Source organism: Theropithecus gelada, chromosome 1 (genome assembly GCF_003255815.1).
Source record: "Theropithecus gelada isolate Dixy chromosome 1, Tgel_1.0, whole genome shotgun sequence".
Taxonomy (NCBI): domain Eukaryota; kingdom Metazoa; phylum Chordata; class Mammalia; order Primates; family Cercopithecidae; genus Theropithecus; species Theropithecus gelada.
Genome location: NC_037668.1, coordinates 69,964,022 through 69,989,727, shown reverse-complemented (window position 1 = coordinate 69,989,727; position 25,706 = coordinate 69,964,022). Strand labels below are relative to the sequence as shown.

General features: G+C 36.6%; 1 protein-coding gene across 2 annotated transcripts in view; it reads left to right on the top strand.

Moving 5' to 3' along the window:
- FOXJ3 (forkhead box J3) overlaps positions 1 to 25,706 on the top strand; it is a 147,968-nt gene that overhangs the window by 61,127 nt on the left and 61,135 nt on the right. For both annotated transcript variants that reach the window (XM_025405848.1, XM_025405843.1), the window contains one exon: positions 10,340 to 10,414. In XM_025405848.1, the coding sequence (XP_025261633.1) occupies positions 10,340 to 10,414 (75 nt within the window). The remainder of the gene's footprint in view (positions 1 to 10,339; positions 10,415 to 25,706) is intronic.

Here is a 25,706-nt window from a genome sequence, read left to right as displayed (position 1 = left end):
CACCTTCCCTCCCCCACCTTCCCTCCCCCACCTTCCCTCCCCCACCTTCCCCTCCCCCACCTTCCCCTCCCCCACCTTCCCCTCCCCTCTCCCCTCCCCCCCCCTTTTTTTTAAGAGTCTTGCTCTGTTGCCCAGGCTGGAGTGCAGAGGCACCGTGTCAGCCTGCTGTAACCTCCGTCTCCTGGTTTCAAGTAATTCTCCTGCCTCAGCCTCTCGAATAGCTGGGATTACAGGTGTCTACCACCGTGCCTGACTAATTTTTATATTTTTAGTAGAGACAGAGTTTCACCGCATTGGCCAGGCTGATTTCAAACTTCTGATATCGGCCTCCCAAAGTGCTGGGATTATAGGCATGAGCCACTGTGGCTGGCCAATTATTACTGTTTTCTAACGGTGATTGTCTCTTTTCCTTAATTCCTTCGACATTTATTAGTTGATACTCTTCTGAAAAGATGAGTTGTTCCTTTAGTCCCTTTTATTCAGTTATTCAATCATTTATTTATAATAGTATGCACTCATAGATATTTATTCTTTGTGCTATTGTTGTCATTCAAATTGTTGCAACTTTGGCCGTTAGGATCTCTTATAGGTTGGCCCCATACTTCTGTTTGCTTAGCACTTTCTTTTTGGCACCTTGAGTTGTTCCAGGGATATATTGAGTCTTCTTGCCCAACTTTGGAATCAACCACTACTTTAAGGAGACTTTTGAGGTACTAGCTAATTTATGTTATACAACAAATAATTCAACTTTCTTTTTTTACATTTTTAAGTTTTTTTTTTTTTTTTTTTTAGACAAAGTCTTGCTCTCTCTGTCAGCCTGGCTGGAGTTCAGTGGTATGATCCTAGCTCACTGCAGCCTTAAACTCCTGGGCTCAAGTGGTCCTCCTGACTTATCCTCCTGAGTAGCTAGGACTACAGGTGCGTGCTGCTATGCCCACCTGGCTAATTTTTAGGGTCTTGCTATGTTGCCTGGACTGGTCTTGGCCTCAGGTGATCCACCTGCCTCTGCTTCCCAAAGTGCCGGGATTATAGATGAGGGCCACCGCTTTCTTTCGTCTCTGCACATGTTATATTCATATTCTTACATAGGAATTAACAAGTCGTGTGCTATGTGGGGTATGTGTATACATGTAGAGGAAGGGAGTTATGGAGCTTTAGGTCGATCATCAGATGATAGTTACTCTTTGGTTTCTCTTAGGCCTTCCTACTTCAACACTTTTGCCTTTTTCATTTGACTGGATTTATTAGAGACATTTGCTGATTTACTGTGCACCAAGGATGTGCTGTGCATGATTCCCTTGTAAGGGAAGGGATTGTGCCTCACTGAAGTTTTTGTATCTCTTTCTCTTACATACCTTAGCACACAGTACTTCCATTTAGTAAGCTTCAGTAAGTGCAGTTTGAATGAAAGCATGAATCTTGGTCCCAGTCCACCTTTTTAGCTTTATTTTTTGTACCTTCCTTTCATATACTTCTCGCCATTTCAGCTTACTAGCTGTCCCTGTAAGTAAGCACATATATTTCCTTCTTGCTTTTGTTTTTCTCTTATTTCTCCTTGGACCTTGTCTCTTTCACGCCCCCCTCCCTCTTTTAGTTGATATTGCCCTATTACTTCAGCTCATGTATTATTTCTCATCTCCCTGTAGAATCAATCTCTTGTGTTACCATATATGCTTTATTAATAACAGTATTATAAACTTAGTTTTTTTGTTCAGAAATCTTGTTTCATTAGTTTTTGTTTCTGTACTTAGATACTCAAAATGATAGCTGCTTTTACTATTTTCTGTCTGCCAGGCACTATACTAAGTGCCATCATTGTCTCTTTAGGCCACACAATAGCCTTATGAAATAGGTATTATTATTGTCCAAATTTTAGTAAAAAACTAAGGATTAGAAAAGTAACTTTCTAGAGTTTATGGGGGAGTATGATAATCTAAATTGAGTGTTACAGAGAATAAGTGCCACTAGAGTACAAGGAAGTGGGGAATCATTAGATAGCCATTGAGGGAAGTGGGACTTGAGCTGTGTTTTGAAGAAGAGTTAAGATTTGTGGAGGTGTTTTTCAAAGTTCAAGTGTTAAGAAGCACTCGGTTATAGTGGTTTGCAGTAGAGAGTGTGATAGGGTCAGAATATGGAGATCCTATGAATATATGAATGCCAAACTGGAGAGCTTGGTCCAAATTTAAGGGATAGCATATAAAGTTCGAATTTTGTTTTTCCTCATTAACTTGTCTGACTTCAGTTTTGATGATGTCTCCCTGAGAATGCCAAATCCATTCTACTGATATTCCTTGCCGATAGCCAGCCCAAATCATGGGTCTGAAACTGTTTTGGATGTAGTGATGCAGTTTCAATTGGAAAAAATAGAAATAGAGAAAGGTAATATCGTTGTTAGAACTAAATAGGTAGAGAACTAATGGGTAGAGAAGGATGGTGTTGCTCTTAGAACTAGAAGATCCTGAGAGAGATGATCTGGTCCTATCTACTGCTTTAGGCAGACTTTTAATGTTTCCAGAGATGGTTATTAAAGTTTCCTTTACTCAGTTTTTAAGTATTTGGTGCCTAGCATATGGCATGATCACTTTTAATTTTATTTTTATAAACATAGAAATATTTTGAACACTTCAAGTGGAGACAGATGGAACCTCATTTATCTTCTCCTTTGCACAGACCTTTTTCTATTTTACTTCCCATTCCCTCTCCTTAGATTTGTTTAGAACACTTCAGCAATCTGCTGCTTACTCTTCTTCAGGTACGGAGGAGATGAATCATAGGAAAATGGGAAGTCACATAGAACTTGTGAAGTTAGCTTGTATTGGTTGAAGAGAGGTTTGGAGAAAGATCTTAAAGTGGCTGTCACCACCTTTCCAGAAATGCAGAGTCAACTTATGCGACCCAGAGGACAATATGTTGCCACTGTTGCTTAAAAAGACTCAAATACAGTTTTAGTAAACTCCCTTTCATTTTGTGTCAGGGCCTTGAAGGGAGATTACATATTAAAAATACCTCTTTGGAGTTTCCATAATTGAATGATTTTGTATTCAGAACTAGAGGAAAAGGAATTAAATTTTCAGGCTATGTGCAGTGGGCTCATGCCTATAATCCCAGCACTTTGGGAGGCCAAGGCAGGAGAATCCCTTGAAACCAGCCTAGGCAACATAGTGAGACCCTGTCTCCACAAAATAAAAAATAAAAAAGAAATTAGCCAGGCGTGGTAGTGTATCCCTGTGGTCCCAGCTACTTGAGAGGCTGAGGTGGAAGGATTGCTAGAGCCCAGGAGGTTGAGGTTGCAGTGAGTTATGATCATGCCACTACACTCCAGCCTGGTGACAGAGCGAGACCCTGTCTCCAAAAAAATAAAAAATAAAATTTCATGGTATTCACTTTGAGGAAAGGTAACGTATTAAGTTATTGAAGGTTAGGATAATTTAAAAAAAGAAAAATACAAAAGTGGTATGTGGGTGTATTGTGTTACTTTTTGTGTGGGTTAAAAAGGAATAATGTTATTCATTATGTGTTTGCTCATTGTTGGGAAAAGAAATTTAGGAATTTAAACTAGAAATGTAATTAATGTGACTACCTCTAGGGGATAGATGGGAACCAAGGTGGAAAGGATGTAGAAGGAAATAAGATTTTGCGTATACTTTTTTATATAGTTTTAACTTTTGAACCCATGTACATGTTTTACATATTTAAAAAAAAAACAAAAGGGATTAAAAAAGGAAACCCTCAAACAGAATACAAGCAGAAACAAGCCTAACATTGTTTTGAATTAATAATGTAATCACACAGAAAAAAACAAATTGAAGAAACTTTTGGTATATACCTTATATACCTTCATGGCATACATTCCAAGGCCAAAAATAGTTACAAAGAAATCATCAACTTAGTAGATTTGTGTTCGGTGGTGGAACTTCAGTAGAGGCAGTCTCTATCTCCAAAAACCCCTAGGAAAGAAGTTGGGAGGGAAGAAGTTAGAAAGTTGAGAGCAATTCTGAAACCATTTTAGGTAGGGTAGAACAAATGAGTACTTATATTGATTTTCGGGGGGACCAGTGGGGACAGAAACCAGGACTCACAGAAGAAAGAATGGATAAGAATGTAGCAGTTGGTTGGATTGGAGGTGGCAGTTTAAACTCAACTTTAAAATAAAAATTACATAGAATGCTTTTAAAATTAGAATTGCCAGGTCACTACTCTAGAGATTTTAAATTAGGTGCCTTGGATAGATCCTAGGAATCTGCATTAAAATAACATTTCAAGTGAGTCTAGTGCAGATAAACTGTAGTTTTGAGAAACTGCTTTTGGGGATGGGGTTTTTAAGGCCAATCAGCATGGCTTCATCATTTTGATTGAATAGGTGATTGGAAAAAAAAATCACCTAATTATTTCTGCTTCTCCACTTCACCAACTTCTTTTCTTGGGGTTATGGGAGATGGGGACTACCCAAGCTGTAAGGTCTGAAGTAACCTCTTTTCTTTGTGGGTTTTATGTGTATGTACAAGTCTTGGCTTTCGTATCTCTGTGTTTTTACATTCTAAATAGGTTTTTGGTATTTTTTTCCCAACAGATATGTGATTACCCTTTGAAAAACATTGTGCCCTAGCTTTTGGGTTGAAAGACAAGGTTCCTGCCCTCATGGAGCCTGTTTATATTTTGGTAGAGAATACCGCATGGAGGGGGAAGACCATTAAATAAACAATTGCAGATGTGATGAGAAATTCAGGATGACGAAGTTTATTACAGTGGAACCTAACTAATCTGTGAACACCAGAAAGGGCTTCCTTAAAGAACTGAAGTTTAATACAAGAATGAATTGAAAATTGAGTAGATTGATTTAGGTGAAGAAGATGGAGTAAGGCTGGGGGCAGTAATCTTTGCAGATGTAGCAACTTGTGGAAAGCCTAGAACCTGAGAGAGAACATTGGAGGGGATGAATGTAGAAAGCAAGATAGGGTCAGATCATGAAGAGTCTTTCGAGGCTTAAGAATATTGGATTTTGTCCTAAGTGCGCTGAAAGTTTTTAAGTGAAGGGGTAACACCAAATTTGCATTGTGAAGACATAACTTTCTGCAGGGTGGAGAATGATGGAAGCAGGGCTGAAAGGAAAGGGGACACCAGTTAGGAAGCTGTTGTACTAGTTTTGCTGAGACTGGTTCCCTAGACTGGGTAGTCACAGAAAAGAAAAGGGTAAGATAGGCAGATCTAAGGCAGGCGTAGTGAAGTTTAGTGATAGATTTGTTTTAGGTGGTAAGAAAGAGACAGGAGTTAAGGATGCTTTACAGGTTTCTGATGGAGCAGCAGTTATGTGAATAATAATGTCTTTGAACTGAGAAGGGAAAACTGGAAGAAGATCACATTGGGCATAAAGATTGAGTTTAGTTTTAAATATGTTGAGTTTGAGGAGTTTCTGGAGATGTGCCATTGATAGTTGGAAACATACATTAGGAACTCGAGAAAAGTCTGTCCTGGATCTAGACAGATTTAAGTGATTTGTCACAGGTGGTCATTGGGTGTAGATGAGATTAGCTAGGCAGCAGATGTAGAAATGAAAACGACATAGGGCAGAACCCTGAAGATTTCCAACATTTAAGCTTTTTGTAGAGGAGGAAGACTGTGTAGAGGTGTGTACTTCCTTTGAAGTGATGAGTTCACACTGAGCCATTTACTAATGATACTTCTTTGTTCTGACCATCCTGATTTGTATTTTCCCCTCATCTTGAACTTTTAAGCTGGGTAGGTGAACTACAGTTTGTCTGATGCCTCTTTCTTTTTTCCCATCTTATTTTAGATTTGAATTGTGTATTTTTTATGATTCCATTTTATCTCCACAGTTCTGTTATTAGTTATCCCCTTTCTAAATTTTTTTTAGTGATTACTCTAGGGTTTACTATATACATCTTAGTTCATTCAGGCTGCTATAACAACAAAAAGAAAACCAAAAACATAGGGTCGGGGCTTACAAACCACAAACATTTATTTATCATAATTCTGGAGGCTGGGAATTCCAAAATCAAGATGCCGACAGGTTCTGGTGATGACCTGTTTCCTGGCTCATAGATGATCCTGTTCTCATTATAACCTTACATGGTAGAACAGAGAAATAAACTCTCTGAGGCCTCTTTTATAAACACTAATCTCATTCGTGAGGACACCCTTCATAACCTAATCACCTTAAAGGCTCCACCTCCAAATATCATCACGTTGGGAATTGGGTTTCAACATAAGAATTTTGAGGGGATGCAAGTATTCAGTCGATTGTAATATCTTTAAGTTACTGCACTGTGCCTTCAAATAGTAGGTTATCAAGTTTTGGGGGAGACTAGGAGATAATTTAAGAAAAATGGAAATATTATAAACTATATTTAAAATTTTTCATTCAAAATGGAAATAGTTTTAGTACTACAGGGAGAAAAATGTGTATTTTTAGAACTTAGATGATCTATTTTATTGAAGACTGTCAATGAAGGAAAGACGGGGGCATGACTAGCAATTTTCTTCTTTTTTTTTTGAGACTAAGACTGTGTCTCCAAGGCTGGAGTGCTGTGGTGCGATCTCGGCTCGCTGCAACCTTCACCTCCTAGGTTCAAGTGATTCTTCTGCCTCAGCCTCCCCCGTAGCCCCCCTGTAGCTAGGATTACAGACGTGTACCACCATGCCCAGTGCTGAGTGCCCTTCCTCCTGGGAAACAGGGTGCGGCCGGAAAGGCGGCCGCCCCCTCGCCCGTCACGCAACGCACGTTCGTGGGGAAGCTGGCGCTAAACCATTCATAGACGACCTGCTTCTGGGTCGGGGTTTCGTACGTAGCAGAGCAGCTCCCTCGCTGCGATCTATCCAGTTTCTTTGACCCATCCTTTTTGCTGCTGTTGTCGTACATTTTACATTTACATAGTTCCAAACTCCATAATAAATTTGCTTTATAAAATTTATTTTTTATTTTTTACAGTCTGAATATCTTCATACAGTCTTTTTAAAAGCATTAAATCTACCTTCATTTTTTTTACCATTTTCTGACACCATTTATTTTCGTGATCTGCATTTTTGTTTGATTTCATACTTCTGCCAAAAGAACTTTCTTGTAACAGTGCAAGTAAGCTGAAATGAATTTTTTCAGCTTTTGTTTGGAAGTCTTTATTTTGCCTTTATTTTTGAGAGATATTTTCACTGCACAGGTTTCTTTTTTTTTTCTTTTTTCTTTCAATATTTTAAGATGTCACTCCATTGCCTTCTGGCTTGCATGGTTTTTGAGAGGTCCACTGTAATTCTTATCTTTATTCCTTTATATGTAATCTACTTTCTCTGACTGCCTTCAAGATGTTCTTTATTTTGGTTTTTAGCCCTTTCACTGTAATGAATTTGGGGATGTGGATTTTTACTTTATTCTGCTTGGTGTTCTCTGAAATTCTTGTATATTCGGGTTGATGTCTTGCATTTATTTTTTGAAAATTCTTGACTGTTACTTCAGATTTTCCCTCTGTCCCATTCCTTTTTTTTTCTCCTTCTGGGACTTGAATACTCTTATCATCACACAATTCTTGGATGATCTGTTTTGTTTTTGTTTTGCCCTGTGTGAATGCACCAGTCTCCATTTGGAAATTTCTGTTACTCTACCCCCAGGTAGAGTTGTGTCTAGTTCTTTTCCTAGTTGTGTCTAGTTTAATGATCCCATCTGAGGAATTTAATCATGTTTAATGTTTTTTATTTCTATTGTTTATATTTGTCTCTTTCTTTAGTTTTCACATTTCTGTTGAAATTCTCCATCTCCTTATGCAAGCAGGTTGTCCGCTTTTTTTCTGCTAGACCCTTTAACATATTAATCATAGTTATTTTAATGTTTTCTTTCCTGATAGTTCTAACACCTGAGTCTTGTCTTGGGTTTTGTTGATTATTTTATCTCTTGGCAGTAAGTTTTCCTTTCTTTTCTATGTCTTACAATTGTTGATTGAAACCAGACATATGTGTAGAAGAATGGTAGACATTGAGGTAAATGGTACTTGTACTCGTAAATGGACAAGCATCTTTTTTCTCAGGCCGTTCTTGTGGGGATTGAGTCAGTCTGTCAGTAATTTGGATTTTTAAAATTGATATCTTTATCTTCAGTATACCACAAACTTTACATTCCTTCAGCAGTGGGCTTCTGTTAACTTGTGCTTGGAGAGGGTGCTGTAGGATTTTTTTGTTTTTTAATCTCTTTAGATTTTAATTGTCTCTGCCCACCTTTTTACACATCGTGGGAGTTTCTTGCCCCTTCTGTGTCAGTAGACTGCGTTTGCTTGTTATTCAGTGCTATGCTTTTGGTAGAGGTGAGGGGTGTTCTTTATTGTGTTGGTCCAGCCTTAGTCTTATGCAGACCCTCAAACTTATGGTGGGCTTTTTCAGTGTTTCTTTCCCTCAGCCAAACTAGTTTTGTGTATCTGTAGTTACTTTTGGGTTGGAGTTTCCCACCTCTTCTCCAGGTGTAGCAGACCTCTACATGGTATCTGTATAGGATCCTGGGCCCAAGATAGTTTCCTGTACCTCTCCCAGAGTTCAAGGGATTTGCTTCTGCTTTTCCCCAACAGCAGATCATCTTTGCCTATGTACTACTGGGTAAGGGTTTCCTGTCCCTCCCTAGAGTCACCAGGGTTTTGTTTCCATTCTTCCCCTAGAAGCAGTGAATCTTTGCCAGAGTCCTGTGGGTGAGAGGTTTTGCTGTGTTTACTGCAGACTTGTTTTTTGGCTTTGTAAAATCTGTGGAAGGTTGGTGGGCTTTGTCTCCTCACTCCCTATCACTGTCAATCACTTTCTTCCTGTTTATGCCACTAGGGGAGACTTTCTTGGGTCTCCTTTCCTACCCCTATTCTTTCTTAAGAACATATGATAAAGGTCTATGGAGAAGACCTTAAGAGTGTGTGAGAACTTCTCTTGTTTGTGGGATCCTTGTTGCTCTAAAGTGACAACCCCATGCTTGGCCTTTAAAATTTTAGGTAATTTCTTTTTAACTGCTTGGATGGTGGCCATCTCTTTTTCCTGTGCTCTGCCAAAGGTGATTTAGTTGTGTGTCCAGTTTCTCGTTGAATAGCCTTGCTCCTCTTAGGAATGTGGTTTGGTTGCCTTGCAATCTGAGCTGTCTGATGTGGCTTAAAAAAAAGTAGGTTTTTTTGTTTTGTTTTGTTTTGTTTTAAAAAAAAATGCTTACCTAGGATTTTCTCTTTGGAAGAGAGCATCATTCTTTGTAGCTGTTTACATCCCAAGTGTAAGTTTTAAATTTCTGCTTTGGTAATAAGATGGTCTTGAATTTATATTCTGTAGTCATCTTTTTAAAATGTTTAAAATTCCAATATTGTGCCTGAAGGAGAGAAGTTTTATTATAGGCATTCTTGTTAGACTACTGAATTTTATATTAAAAAATAAAACAGATACTATGCCAAAATATGACCCCAAAAGGTACCATTCTAAGTAATGGCTAAATGCAGTTGGACCTCTTTTCTCCCAAATACTAGCCATTTGGGAACAAACAAGATAATTTGAGAATGGGTTTTGGAGCATTTAATTGAGAAGAAATGGACTTTGGGGCATATTCTGTACGGATTGTGGTACAGTCCTACTTATTCATGAATAAATTTCTGTTTCACAGACTCTGCAGGTTTCCAAGGGCATTTTCCTGCTACCCACCTTGGGTGTTCTTCCCTGCTACAATGAGGAATTTAGATGTTCTTCCCAGCTCCCTGTAGCCAGTATCTTTCCATGTGTTTTTCTTTTTTACAGACTGTGGTGAGAACCTAATTGGGTTCTGTATGTTTTTTTGTAATAGAGCAGTGGAATTTTTTAAAAAATATTTTTTAAACTAATTAAAAAGTGCTAATACATGTGTCTTGCAGACTATTTGGACTTTGCAGTAAAGAGAAGAAAATAGTCATACTCTTTAATTTCATGTAGAATACCTTCTAACATTTTGCATTCTGGCTTATTTCCAAGAATAAATAAATAAATTTAAAATAAGTACCACAATTAAAGTCATAATATGTATCATAATATGCCAATTTTATATTTTGGCATTTAATATTTAACATTACATTACAGGCATCTTTCTGTATTGTTAAAAGTGTTAAACACTTAAAATGCTACATGTGTTACATTTTACGAAATCCTCTAGAAATTATTTTCCAGTAATAGCTTCCCCTTGTAGCATTCATAATTTGAAAGTCAGAAAGTTTAAATTTTAAGCTCATTAAAAAGTTTATTCCATTTGTAATTGTTTTGCAAAGCATAGAGATGTTTAGATTTCTAATTCTGTTTTAAAGTTGGGTTATGTTTTTAGGATTTTATTGACCTTATGGCTTTTCTTCTTTAATTCCAGAATTCCATACGACATAATCTGTCATTGAACAAATGTTTCCTTAAAGTGCCTCGATCCAAGGATGACCCTGGAAAGGTAGGATTCATTTTCTTAAAACAGCTGAATTCTTCAGTATGTCGCTTGTCATGTTTGAATTAAGAACTTTTCCAGTTCATTGAATAGGAACCTCTGCAAAGTAGTAAGTCCCCCCTCCCCGCTCTAAAGCTTGTTAGAGAGTTTTAAGCTGTGGGAAGCTTACTAGTGTATAGCCAATGTGCACCACAGCGCTGTTGTACTTTGCTGTTTCTAATCTTTGGTTGAAGTGTTGTGTATTAAATGAAATTTGGTGTTTGAGCTGCTTGTCAGGAACCATAATTATTACATAAAACGGGTGCATCTGTGTGTAACTGGCAACAGGTGGAAGTATTCTTACACTGGAATAAAATAGTTTCTCTGTTATTAACCCATTTCTGAGTATAATCAAGAAGCGTATTCTCTACTTGACTCCTCTTATCTCCTGACACCATTGCATTTTTCACGTTTTTAGCGTTTTTTCTGTGGTGACTCCCGACTTTCTTTTGTTGTTTTAATAACTAGTCAACTATAGTGTGCCCTGAACTTGGTACTAGTTGCTTGGTTTCTGAAACTTAAGAGTACTTGGTTGTACTGTATTTGGTTGTCAAGGTAAGTTACTAGATTAGGACTTTGAGACAGTGTATTTATTGGCAAGCACGATGCTTGTTTAGGTGGTTAGACTTCTTATATTTGTTTTTAGGCTAACTGATTTTGGAAGAATCTTTCTGAAATGTAAGCCTGGTCATGTAAGCACCTTGCTTAAAAGTATTCCTTAGTGTCCTGTAGGTGTTTACTTTCTCTTCTTGTAAAATGTTCTTTACTATTTTTTTCTCTATCTGCCTTTCCAGCTGTAATTCACCTCATTCAAGACACATTGTGAAGAACTACTTGAAGTTTTCCAAACATGCCATTCACATGGTCTTCTGTACAAATTTCCTTGCTTTACTTGTCTAGACTGTTTCTTATCTTTCAGTATTGAGCTGCAACATGACTTCTCTGAGGCTTTTTCGTTTCCCCATACTTCAGCTGAGTTTGTTGCTCCCTCTTTTGAGTTCCTTTTATTTTGTAGCGACCGTCATCGTTGTAGTAAGTAGCTCCTAACTGGACTCTCCATGGCTGGGCTCAATCCCTCCAGTTTATATTAACTTTCACATAGTATGCAGCAATCTTCCCCGCCCCCCCACCCCCAAAAATGTTAACTTACTCATATGGTCTCTTTTTTTCAAGCTCTTTGTTAGTTATCTACTGCCTTTGAAATCTAAATTTATGCAAGTAGGGATCATGTGTATCTTGTTCACTGTTTAGACCCAGTTGCTGGCACAGTGGCTGGTGACACTGAGGAGACACCGTTGTTGAATGAATGAATATACTGTATCCTCTGTTAGACTGTTAACTTCTTGAGATTAGAGATGAAGAGTTATTCATTTCTATCTTAAAGCAGTTTTTCTGAAGTAGTGAACATTTTATAGCACTTTTTATCATCTGTGTGCCCTGTCAAGTTGGTTCTCAGTAAGACTGAACAGATTAATAGTCTTGTAAAAAATTGTTTCTCTATGTTTTTAACTTTGAGATTCTGAATAGGAATTGTTGCACCTTTTCCTTTAAAGGAGGCTTTTTACAAAAAGATAATTAGATTCTAAAAATAAATTCTTTATCACATTTCCTATAGGCAATGAGTATATATGGGTCAGACTGAAAAATATTTTTAAGAGAATTCAGAGATTATTTATTAGAGTCCTATGAAGTCACTAATTAGGTTCTGTAAACATTTTGGTTCTGATTGGATTTTTAAACGAATTTGAAGTAATTTTTAAAAATTAAAAATCAATACATATGGAGGCTTAATTCTATCATGTACTTGATTTTAACCAATTGGAGACTCTTAAAAATGTGTCATGTTAGGTATTTTTTCTTTTGTGTAGAAGTTTAAGCTTTTGTTCATCTTTAATATATGGGGTAAGACAGATGTGGAAAACATGTTACTCATTGCAACTCTTTTTTTTGAATCAGGATTCTTAATAATGTGCAACTAAAACGAAATACAGAAATAAATTGAGTCCTGAGAGGCTAATCAGAGCTTTCATCTTTTACCAGTAGTTTTCAGTTTTAAGGTTTTGTATTTATTAAAACACCCCATTCTTATTGATTTTGGTCATAGTAAGTAAATATCATACATTTGATTTTATAAAGTACATTTGTAGTAGTAATTTTTCTTTTCAGTCTCAAAGTGAGGTTTATTTTATTTGTTTGTTTGTTTGTTAATTTTGGGACGGAGTCTCACTCTGTTGCCCAGGCTGGATTGCAGTAGTGCAGTCTCAGCTCACTGCAGCCTCTGTCTCCCGGGTTTAAGCAATTCTCCTGCCTCAGCCTCCTGAGTAACTGGACTACCAGCGTACATCACCATGCCTGGCTAACTTTTGCATTTTAAGTAGAGACGGGGTTTCACATCTTGGCCAAACTGGTGTTGAACTCCTGACCTCAAGTGATCTGACCACCTTGGCCTTCCAAAGTGCTGGGATTATAGGCGTGAGCTACCACGCATGGCCACAAAGCGAGGTTTAAATACATTTTTCTCATTGATTTTGGTCAGACGTAGATGTAAATTTGGTCTTATAAATACATTTATGTGAATAAAGTCATTTTTATTTTTGATTTAAAAATGAGATTTTGTTTAAGAAAGCAGAAAATTCCACTGCTTTAAAAACACTTTGAAGACTTCATCTCAAGTCCATTTCATAAAAGAAGAAACTAAGGCCAGTAGATGAGGAACAGCTTGCTCAGGTTCAGTGTGGAATTTAGAACCCAGGCATATTGGCCAGACATACTTGTCAGTCACAGAAACTCAATACAAACTAACTTAAGGGGAAAAGTACTTAAGGAAGAACTGGAGCCAGGTTCTTAAATTATATCACCAGGAATGTCTCTTTTCATCCCTTAGTTGTGCTAATTTCTCTGATAGCTTCATTTTCAGTCCAATTAGTGGCAAATATGTCTGTCAGCAGCTCTGGTTTATATTTCATTAGCTGAGTAACACTTAACAGAGAGAGTATGCCTGATGTTCACCCCGCCACCTCCCAAATAACTGAAATTATAGAAAAAGTCTTAGAATGAATGCTGAACAAGCAAAATACACTGGGTTTCTTAGTTCTTAGATTAGTACTTTTCCCATGATATCAATCTTCCTTGAGAGGGAGACCAAAATGTTAGTTAAGTTTTAGTACTTATGAATTGTTTTTTCTTTTTGTATTACAGTGTTTCCTGACATTTGAGGAGCTTTTCCAAAACTACCCTCACCACAGTGGGAGAAAACCATTGAGCCAAGGTGGGGTGGGAGTAGATTTTGGTCTTGGGTATGGGGTGGACTTTATAACCCCTTAGAATTTTGCTAGCTGCTGCCATGACTTAGGTCAAGAGGTGGAAGTAACTCATACAGCATCTTCTCTGTATTTTCACGATACAGCTTTCTGTTCATTGTATTACCAGAGAGGTGTGAAGAACAACCTAATCTTGAAGTGTATTGTTGAATCACAGATGTTTTTATGTGGCTATCTATTCCTTACTTAATCCTTCATTTTCAAGAAGATTGTGTCGTAAAAGCCCTTAATATTTGGTACCTTTCTATGTACATTGGTGGTCTGAGATTCATTTTCCTCACCTCTTTACAACTAATTTCAAGCAGCCATATTATCACTTTATTTTAAAAAAAAACCACACACACAAAATGAAATTCAATTTTGCATCCACAACTTTGCTGCTTTTTTGGGGACAGATTTGTTTTTCTTCTCTTGATTATAACCCTTTTCACCCTGTGTATACATTGGGCAGTCTGTCTCCATTTTTTAAGTCCAGTCTTTTATCTCTTCTCTTTTTGTTAGTTCTGTTTTCTCTATATTTGTCTTCTTTTTTTTTTTTAATTCTTTGGGTTATAAGTCTTATTGTGTAATTCATACTTATGTCTTAATTATCTTAAAGGTAAATGTTTTCATTAGGGAAAAACAGATTACTGCCTAAATGTAGTTTAAAAAATATAATTCTCTTTCTCTGCTTTTCAGCTTAACCTTTTCTCAATTTTGTTTCCCTTTCTTCAGTTCAGAAAAATTATCTTTGACTTGAAAGGAACTAAAGGATTATAGGGCTCAGTTTCAACAGTTACCTAAACTTAGTAGCAGTGGGCTCTAATAGAACTGAGAAAATAGCTAAGAAGTTTAAAACCACATGAAGGCCACCTGACTATCCTGGGGAAATAACTACAGTTAATTCATAGAAGAGTTTTTAGGGGTGTGGGGGTTAGGGAATCTTTGTCTTGCCTGGGAATGGGAAGTTGTAAAGCCTTAGGGACCGGAAAGATTGGGCTCTCCTGCTTTGTGAGGAAATAACAAATTCATTGCTAAGAGACTAACTTATGAAACTTCCAGGATTGTGATTTTTTCTTCAAAAAATTTTTTTGAGACAAGATCTTGCCCTTTTGCCCAGTGCAGTGGTGCTCTCATAGCTTACTGGGCTCAAGTGATTCTCCAGAGTAGCCAGGATGACAGCACATGCCACCACACCTGGCTAAGTTTTTGAAATTTTTTGTGGAGATGGAGTTCTCACTGTGTTGCCTAGACTGGTCTTGAACTCCTGGCTTCAAGTGCTCCTGCCTTGGCTTCCCAAAGTGTTGGGATTAGAGGTGTGAGCCACCACGCCTCACAAAGTATGAATTTTTTTCTATTCCTATTCTGTAGATTAGTATAAGGGACCATAACATAGTTGACTGATCTTTCTTTTTAAAGGGTATTCTTTTTTGGGGGCTATGTTAGTATTATATTTATTTGTAAATTGCTTGTTAGTCTCTGGTATCCCATTTTGGTCACTTTCTTTGAAAAATGTGTAGAAACTGGAGAGGTTTGAGGGAACATAAAATATAACATTAAATGATTAACAGTGTTGTAGGAGTCATAGGTATTACCCTAGAGAAGGAAGATAAGAGTATAATTTTAATGCTAGTCTTAAGTAAATGCATGATTTTTGTGAGGAGGAAAATGACTGCTTATCTGTGTTTCCGTACAAACTAAACAGGAACTAGGACTGAAGGATAAGCAAGAGTTTGGTTGGACCAAAATAAGAAATGTCATATTTATTGAAGTGAAAAAACACTAATACAGCTTCCCAAGGGAGACTTTAGAGTTTGTCACTTCTGAAGCACTTGAATAGATGAGGTTGGTAGCATTTGTCATTTTAACTCATGGTAGATAAGAACTCCAATTGAAGGCTAGAAGAGGACATGATCAAGTTTAGCTGAGGGACGAGTCATAGCAAAGCTGGGTAGAGTCAGGAATTAAGGGAATTAATGTAAGTACTAACGTGAGATCCAAACGTGAGAAATGGATTGGTGCCATTGAGTGATTGTCGAGACAGAGGTGAATTATGAATGTGAGGCATTCCATTAGACAAACCAAGGTTAGAAAGCCAAGGTATTCAGAAAATTAGAAAGATTGAGTTAGATAGAAGTGAGAATCTGATTCAGGGAGATAACACTGCAGAAGCTGAAAGAAGTCTTGGCCTAGAGCCCTGATGTTAATACTGTTCGAGCAGTGTGGTTGCAGCTGCCTTTTGTTTAGACATACAGTGTTCTCTGTTCTCTTTTTAAAGTTGAAAGAGAACATTTTGTTGTTGTTGTCCTCTTTTTTTTTCTTTTCCAGATCTAAACTACTTTAAAAAATAACGTTATACCTAGAAATTTTTTTTTTAAATTATGTATGGTAAAATTTACTCTTTGGTGTATAATTCTATTACTTTCAACAAACACAGTGTAACCATTGCTGTAATCAAAATAAAGAACAGTATTCTAGATTGTCACTTGGTAGTCAGCCCTTTCCCTTATCCCCAGGCCTTTGCAACTACTGATCTGTTTGTGTCCCTATAATTTTGCCTTTTCCAAAATGCCATGTAAATGGGACTCATGTAGTACATGGCCTTCTGAGTCTGGCTTCTTTCCTTTAGTGTAATGTATTTGAGAGCCATCCATGTCGTTGTGCGTATCAGCAGTTTTGTTTCATTTCATTGCATATATTCCATCATACGGATTTATCAGAGTTTAATCACTATTTGAAAGACATGTTTTTGCTAATTGTGTGTTCATTTGACCATCAAGTTACTTTCTTTTTGGCTTAGACTTGACAGATACTGAGCTATAACCCTCAAGTAGTAACATAATAGTCATGTTAAGCTGCCTTGTGAGTGGATTATATAGGTGAGCCATTTGTTTCTTGGAAATTCGTTATGATAAGTAAAACTTTATCTCTAACTTAAAGTTTCTAAAAGGATCGATTGGTACTATGATTTAAAAGCAAGATATGTCTGTTAATCCCTTAATGGGATATACTCTTTAAGTATCCTTAACATTTAGTGGAATTGTTTACTATACTACAGTCAGTATGCCAATTACATATTTTAATCCATTGATTAAGAGGAAATTTCTTAACACTGTCTCTCTAGGCTTAATTTGATGATCAATGTATTTAAAAGTAATAAAAACTTGTATTTGTACAAAAAGGGTATTTCAAGGACCTGAGCAGGCATTGGAATCGTTGTTATCCATATGTTCATTCAGTCAACTAGCCAGACAAGCAGCCTGCCTTTGAAGTACTTACTGTGTGTTTGACCATTCATAGTCTATTTTTGTGGTCTCAGTAGCTATTTAACCTATTGTCCAAGCCAGAAACTTCTGAGAATGAAAGGGGTGCTATTCTTAACTATGTTTAGGGAACAGGTATAAAGCAGGATTGAAACTCAAAGTATGGTTACACTATCTGTGGTGCATGCAAATGCTGTGCCTGAGCAGTTACCAGGAACAGCATCCTAAGAAGTTGGGAGAAAACAAAGCAAACAAATCTTTCGAAGATGGATTGCCGAAATAAACTGGGAGAGGTTAAAAAAAAAAAAAAAAAAAGAAAGAAAGAAAGATGAAGGCATGGTATAAAGCCAAAGAAGTCAGGGACAAGAGGAATCCAGCTCCTGAGGTGAATGTGCATTGAAAGCTAAGGAAGAGCAGAGAATCGTCTATGATGATTCATGTTACCAGTGGGCATATACTTGGCAATAGTAATAGATTTCACCGTTTGGAATGGTTAGCTATTTATGACAGGGACTGCTCTCCCCAGGAGTCTGAAATTAATATTAGCATTTTTGGTTTATTTGTACTTAATCAGGTAATAGCTTTTTTATTAGGCTATTTTCAACCTAAGATAAAGCAGGGTACTTTGTGTTGACATAAAATTTCAGCTAGAAATAAAGTTTTAGAATAATTAAAATGCTCTTTATTTGAAATAATAAATAACTTTATAATGATGGGAATAAAGACATTTAAGTTTATTGTTGGTCTTTGACACATCTTCATTTCTGATGCATTTTCTTTTCTTTTTCTTTTTGAGACAGAGTCTCACTCCATCACCTAGGCTGGAGTGCAGTGGCATGATCTTGTTTCACTGCACCTCTGCCTTCCAGGCCAAACGATTCTCCTGCCTCACCCTCCCCAGTAGTTGGGATTACAAGCGTGTGCCACCACGCCTGGCTAATTTTTTTCTCCCCCCCAGTAGAGATGGGATTTCACCATGTTGGCCAGGCTGGTCTCGAACTCCTGACCTCAAATGATCCACCCGCATTGGCTTCCCAAAGTGCTGGGATTACAGGTGTGAGCCATGGCGCCCGGCCATTTCTGATGGATTTTCTTTATCTTGATTACCTTGATTTTTTTCTGAAATTTGTGAATTGCTGGTATTTGTTTGCTTTCTTCTACTTAACAATGACACCTGGTTTTCAGTTGGGTGCCACTTTCCTCCCCTCTGGAATTAACTTCTGTTTTAGGGTATCTTGAATCATTTTTGGGAAAATATGATCAAAGTTGTAGAATTCTTGTTTGTGATCTTTCTTTGGGATTTTACAGGGTAAGCCACTGCAGTCTTTTCTGTCAGAAGGGACATTACTGTGTTGTACTGGAATTGTTGATAAAAAGTAATGTCTGTATCTGTATATTGCCTTAAAGAATTTAGAGCCATTTTACATGCATTATCTTGATCCTCAAAATAAGCCTGTGGTCAAGCCCCAGTTTTAGATAGTGATCCTTGAGTGCATAGTAGATTTTTTCCATAAGTTCACATAATAGAACTACATGTAAATGGAATCATTCAGTATATACTCATTTGTGTCTTTCACTCAGTATAATGTTTATAATGCTGCTACATATATTACTTGTTTGTTTCTTATTGTTAAGTGGTATTCCATTGTGTGAATCTATGACAGTTTGTTTATACATTTATTTGTTAATGGATACTTGAGGTGTTTTCAGTTTTAGGCTATTAATAATTACTAGTAAATTCTTAAACAAGTTTTCTATGGACATGCTTTCTATTTCTCCTGAAGGATAGAATTACTGGGTCAGAGGGCAGATGGAAGGTTAACTTTATAAGAAACTGCCAAACCCTTTCCCAAAGTGGTTGCGCTGTTTTACATTCCCAACAGCAATACCTGAGAGTTGCAGTTTTGCTTCCTATGGCCAACAGTTGGTTATTACCTGGCCAACAGTTGGTTATTACCTGTCTTTTTAACTGTAGCCATTCTACTGGGTGCGAAGTGGTATTTCATCATGGTTTTTATTTGAATTTTCTTGATGGCTGTTGACATTGAGCATCTTTTTATGTGCTTCCTGGGCATTTGTATGTCTTCTCCTCTGAAAGTTTTTAAAAAGTCTTTTGACTTAGAAAACACTGGTTGTCATTATTACTGAGTTGTAAGCATTTTAAAAAATATATTCTGGATACAAGTCTTTCCTTAGATTTCTGTTGTTTAAATGTTTTTTTAGACTATGGTTTGCCTTTTTGCTTTCACAATAGTGTTTTAAAAAGAGTAGAAAATTTGAATTTTGGTGAAGTTGAATTTATCATTTTTTAATTTAATTGTTAGTGACTTGTGTATCCTGTCAGGAAATCAAGTACAGTCATGAAGATTTTCTTTTTAAGTTTTATAATTTTAGATTTTGCACTTAGGCCCATTGCAAATTGCTATTTATGTATGGCGTGTTTATTCTTCCTGATAAATCATTCTTTTATCTTTATGAAATGTTCTTCTTAATTTCTTTTTTTTTTTTTTTGAGGCGAAGTCTCGCTCTGTTGCCCAGGCTGGAACGCAGTGGCGCGATCTCGGCTCCCTACAAACCTCTACTTCCCAGCTTCAAGCAATTCTTCTGCCTCAGCCTCCCGAGTAGCTGGGAGGTGGCACGTGCCACCATGCCCGGCTAATTTTTGTATTTTTAGTACAGACAGGGTTTCATTATATTGGCCACAGTGGCCTTGAATTCCTGACCTCGTGATCCGCCTGCCTCGGCCTCCCAAAGTGCTGGGATTACAGGCATGAGCCACCGCACCCGGCACTTAATTTCTTAAAATGCACTTTGTCCTGAAGCCTACTTTGTCTGATACTAATTTAGCCATTCCAGCTTTCTTATGCAACATCATGGTGTATCTTTTTCCAGTATTTTGCTTTTAGTCTGTAAACATCTTTGTGTTTAAAATGTTTCTCTGGTAAACAACGTGGCCATTGGCTCTTGCTTTTAAAATTGTCTAATGACCTCTGCCTTCTATTTAGACCACTTAGTGTTTGTATTTAATTTAATGTGATTATTGGTGTCGTTGCTGTTTGTTTTTCTTTTGTTCTTAAAGTTGCTTTATTTCTACAACCTTTGGGGTTAATCAGATAGTTTATAGGATTCTATTTTATTTCATCTCTTGACTTCTTAGTGTCCTCTTTTAATTAGTTTTTTAATAGTCATTCTAGAGTTTAACAATATGTATCACTAACTTATGAGAGTCTATTTGGAGGTAATATTATACCACCCTCCACTTCATACCTTACAGTTTATACCACCTACTGCTACCTCCTGCCATCCATTTAAAAATGTATTAACATTACAACAGTATAATTTTATTTATCTACCATTCCTTTCTTTGTGCTATTGTCATATCTTGTACTTCTACTTATACCATAAATCCTGTCTTAGGATTTGTGTTATTTGCTTTAAATAGTTAGTTGCCTTTTAAGGAAATTACATTGGAGGAAATATTTTCTTAGTTATTTACCTTTTCTGATGTTCTTTCCTGGAAATCTAAGTTTCCATCTGGTAACCTTTCTCTTCAGCCTAACAATATCCTCTGGTAGTTCTTGTAGTGCAGGTCTGCAAGCAACAAATTTTATAGGCCTTTGTTCATCTGAAAATATCTTTATTTCATCCTCAGTATACTTTTTTCTGGATATGGATTCCTGGGTTTGCAGGGTATTCCCACTTGTCAGAGTTTTGAATATATTCCATTTTGAAGATGTTCCATTGGCCTCCATTATTTTTTATGAAAAGTCAGCTGTCCTTCTTATTTTTATTCTTCTATATGTAATGTGTGTTGCACCCCCAAACCCCTGCCACTTTTGGTAGCTTTCAGTAATTTTTCTCTTTTTCTTTGGATCTCAGCAGTTTGACTGTGATATGCTTTGATGTAGTGTTTTTGTATTTATTCTAGGCTTGCTAATCTAGGATCAACAAGATGAGGCTTTCCTCCAAATTTGGGATATTTTCAGTTATTATTTTTAAAAATTCTTTTGGCCCTATTTTTTCTTTTTCTTTTAGGGTCAGTTATAATGAGACTTGAATTTTTTTCACAAGTCCTTGAGACTGTTAATTTTTCTTATCTTTTTGTTCCTCAGATCAGTTAGGTTCTACTGATCTATTTTCAGGATCTCTGAATCTGATTCTGTCTAATCTATTGGTGAACTTTTATTTCAATTACTGGACTGTTTTTTTTTTTTTTTGAGATGGAATTTTGCTCTTGTTGCCCAGGCTGGAGTGCAATGGCGCAATCTCTGCCCACCACAACCTCTGCCTCCCAGGTTCAAGCAGTTCTCCTGCCTCAGCCTGCCAAGTAGCTGGGGTTACAGGCATGTGCCACCACGCCCAGCTAATTTTGTATTTTTAGTAGAGATGGGGTTTCTCCATGTTGGCCAGGCTGGTCTCAAACTCCCAACCTCAGGTGATCTGCCCACCTCAGCCTCCCATGTGCCCAGCCTACTGTACTTTTTAATTATAGAACTTCCCTTTGGTCCTTCTTGTGTATGTACATAGGTAATTGGTGAAATGGATTCAAGCAGTTGCTTTGATGCTAGAGAATTAGGACTTATGTGAGGTCCCTGACCAGTTAGTTAATATTTCCTGTACATGAAACATGCATAGGAGACTCTGCTTCCCTTTGGGGTTTTATTTTAAGAGGGTATGAAGTATTGTCCATATCTGTATAGTGTTTAGCAGTCCCGTGAACCTAATTCAGCCTCATGTGATTCCTTCTGTCATCACTGATCTTTTCAGATCCTGGTTTTTACATGAAAACAAAATAATTAGAAGAGTTAAGATGTTTTAAAAAGTAACATGATTTTAACGATAAATAACCTGAAATACTATGTCACTTTCAACTAGTCTCCTCTAGTCTCTGTTTACTTTTTCTGTACCTTCTTCTACATTGCTGCCTTAGGGTTTGGCACATAAGTGAAAACACAAGTCTACTTCGGTGGCCTTATTGTCAAGTCCAGAGTTGGACTTTGTGCTTCTAAATTTTATATTCAAGCTATACTCTACTATTTTTCTTGCATTTATGATACACGGTATCTAAAATAGTATTTCATTTTCTTTATCCTTTAAAGCCCAGCTCACATTTCAGTATAATAACTGGGAAAGGAATTTATTTTCCTTTTTTAACCTACTCTACCTTTTCAAAATTAATTGCTGTCTTCTTTTTGCTCCCATGGTTCTTGGGGAATTTCACTATTATAGCTCCTTCAATTGTGAGTTTTTCATTTACAAGGATTAGGTCTTTGACATTTTCATACGTCCATCATACCCAGCAGTGTCTGATACACAGTAGATGCCTAATAAATGTTTATCTCAAAAGTGATGTTTGTCTTTTCCTAGGTAACTAAGAAGTTGCTGTTCTATTCTCAAAGGAACTTTTCAAATTCTACATAAATTTTTTGCCATTTTAAATTAAGACTGGTCTCTGAATGTTCTAGAAATTGTCACTTTGCTTCATTTTACTCAGACTTTGATTTTTGATCAGTAGGTTGGGGCCAGGAAACTTATTTCACTTCTTGACATTGATTCACATCTACTTTAAATTTGGGAGGATCTTTTGAGTTCTTAACCTTCAGGTAGGTGAATTCCTTGATTTTTCTCTTAATGACTACTTTAGGTAACTTTTATCACAGACAAACATGGTCCAGAGGAGAGCCAGGAATCAGCTAGAAATCAGGAGCCTTATACCCAAAGAAATATATACTCATTTATGTTTCTTTTACTCCGCATATCTTTGTAATCATTCTCTTATAAAGATATATGCACACATATGTTTATTGCAGCACTATTCACAATAGCAAAGACATGGAATTAACCCAAATGCCCATCAATGATAAATAAAATATGGTACATATACACCACGGAATACTATGCAGCCATAATAAGGAATGAGATCACGTCCTTTGCAAGAACGTGGATGAAGTGGGAAGCCACCATCCTCAGCAAACTAACAGGGAACAGAAAACCAGATACCACATGTTCTCACTCATAGTGGGAGTTGAACAATGAGGACACAAGGACACAGGGAGGGGAACAACACACACCGGGGCCTGTCGGGTCAGCGGGCAGCAAGGAGAGGAAAAACATCAGGACAAATAGCTAATGTATGCAGGGCTTAAAACCTAGGTGACGGGTTGATAGGTGCAGTAAACCACCATGGCACACATATACGTATGTAACAAACCTGCACGTTCTGCACATGTATCCCGGAATTAAAAAAAAAAAAAAAAGAAAAGAAAAATCAGGAGGCTTGAGTTCTTTCTGGACAATATCACTGGCTTTGCTTTGTGAAAGTTGTCTTTTGACTGTATTGTACATACCCTGTGTTTGATTAGAGCCTGTTGATTCCTTTTTCTCTTAGATCAAAAAAAGTTTTTTATTGAGATAAAATTTACATACTATAAATGTTGTCTTTTAAAAGTATATAATTCAGTAGTTTTACTATAAATCATCACTATCAAATTTCAGGACATTTTCATTTCATCCCTCCCAAAAAGAAACCTATCCATTAATAATAGTCTCTCACCATTTCCACCATCTCAAGTTCCTGGCAACCACTACATTACTTTCTGTTTCTGTGAATTTGCCTATTCTGGGCATGTTACCTATTTTGGACATTTCATATAAAATAATTACACAATATATGGCATTTTGGGCTTCTTTCACTTACCCTAAGGTTTTCAGGGTCATCCATATTGTAACATGTAATAGTGCTTAATTCCTTTTTATGCTAGAATGAAACTCCATTGCATAGCTATACCACAGTTGTTAGTCTCTTTATCCAGCTGAACATTTAGATTGTTTCTACTTTGAAACAAAAATGCTGCTGTGAGTATTTGTGTATACACTTTAGGATAGACTCAGTGTTTTTATTTCTCTTGTGTATGTTTTCAGTTTTTTAGGAGTGGAATTGCTGGGTCATATGTTTAATATTTTGTGGAACAGCCAGACTGTCTTTCAAAGCAGTTGTACCGTTTACATTCCCACAGTTATGAGGGTTGCAGTTTTTCACATCCTTGCCAGTGGTACTTACTAAGTGTCTTTTTTATTATGGTTGTCCTTGTGGGTATAAAATGATACCTCATTTTGTAATGGTTTTGATTTTCATTGGATTAATGGCAATTGATGGTGATCAAATTTTGATGTGCCTGTTGGCCATCTGTACATCTCCTTTGGAGAAATGTTTATTTAGATTATGTGCCCATTTTAAATGGAATTATTTCTCCCTTATAACTCAGTTGTAAGAGTTTTTTATGTATATTAGATACAGGTCCTGTATCGCTTATATAATTTGCAAGTATTTCCTTTTATTGTGTGGTTGTATTTTTTTTTACCTTCTTAAATTTTTTTTAAAACTTTTTAATTGATACATATTATTTGTGCATTTTTATGGGATACTTGTGGTATTTTGTTACGGGCATAGACTGTGTAATGATCAACTCAGGGTAATTAGGGAATATATCACCTTAAGTATTTATCATTTTAATGTATTGGGAACACTTCAAGTCCTCTCTTCTATTTATTTTGAAATAAACAATACATTGTTGTTAATTATAGCCAGTTTACCCTGCTGTGAAACTTTGAAACTTATTTCTTCTGTCTAACTGTATGTTTGTACCCATTAATAAACTTATTTTCACCCCACATTGCTACACTCTGCCCATCCTCTGGTGACTATCATTCTGCTCTTTACCTCCATGAGATTAACTTTTTTACCTTCCACATATGAATGAAAATATGTGATATTTGTCCTTCTGTGCCTGGCTTAACATTCTTTCAGTTCCATCCATGTTGCTACAAATGACAGGCTTTCATTCTTTTTTATGATAGCATTTCATTATGTATCTATACTGTATGTTCTTTATCCCATTCAGCCATTGATGGATATTCAGTTTGATTCCGTATCTTTGCTTTTGTGAATAGTGTTGCAGTAAACACAGGGTTGCAGGTATCCCTTTGATATAGTGATTTCTTTTCCTTTGGGTAAATGCCACATCATAGGGTAGTTCTATTTTTAGTTCTTTCTTTTTTTTAGAAATCAGCATACTGTTTTCCATAATGACTGTACTAATTTACATTCCCACCACAAGTATATGAGAGCTCCCTTTTTTCCACATCCTCTTCAGTGTCTGTTATTTTTTGTCTTTTTAATCATAGCTATTCTAACTGCAGTAAGAGGATATCACCTTGTGGTTTTGATTTGCATTTCCTTAATGATTATTGATGTTGAACATTTTTTTCATATACCTGTTGGCCATTTGTATGCCTTCCTATGAGAAATTCCATTCATATTTTTTTGCCCACTTTTTAATGGGTGTGTGTATGTATGTGTATGTAAATAATTATTGAAGTTGAGTCACTTGTATGTTCTGAATATTAGCCTCTTGTCACATGAATGGTTTGCAAATATTTTCTCCTACCCAACAGATTGTCTCTTCACTCCATTGATTATTTACTTTGCTGTGCAGAAGCCTTTTAGTTTAATATAATCTCATTTGTTTATTTTTGTTTTGTTGCCTGTGCTTTTGAGATCTTAGTCATACAATCTTTATCTACTCAAATGTCCTGAAATATTTCCCCTGTGTTTCTTCTAGTAGTTTTTTTTAGTTTTGAGTCTTTCATTTAGGTCTTTAATCCATTTTGAGTTGAATTTTGTTTAAGGTGAGGTAT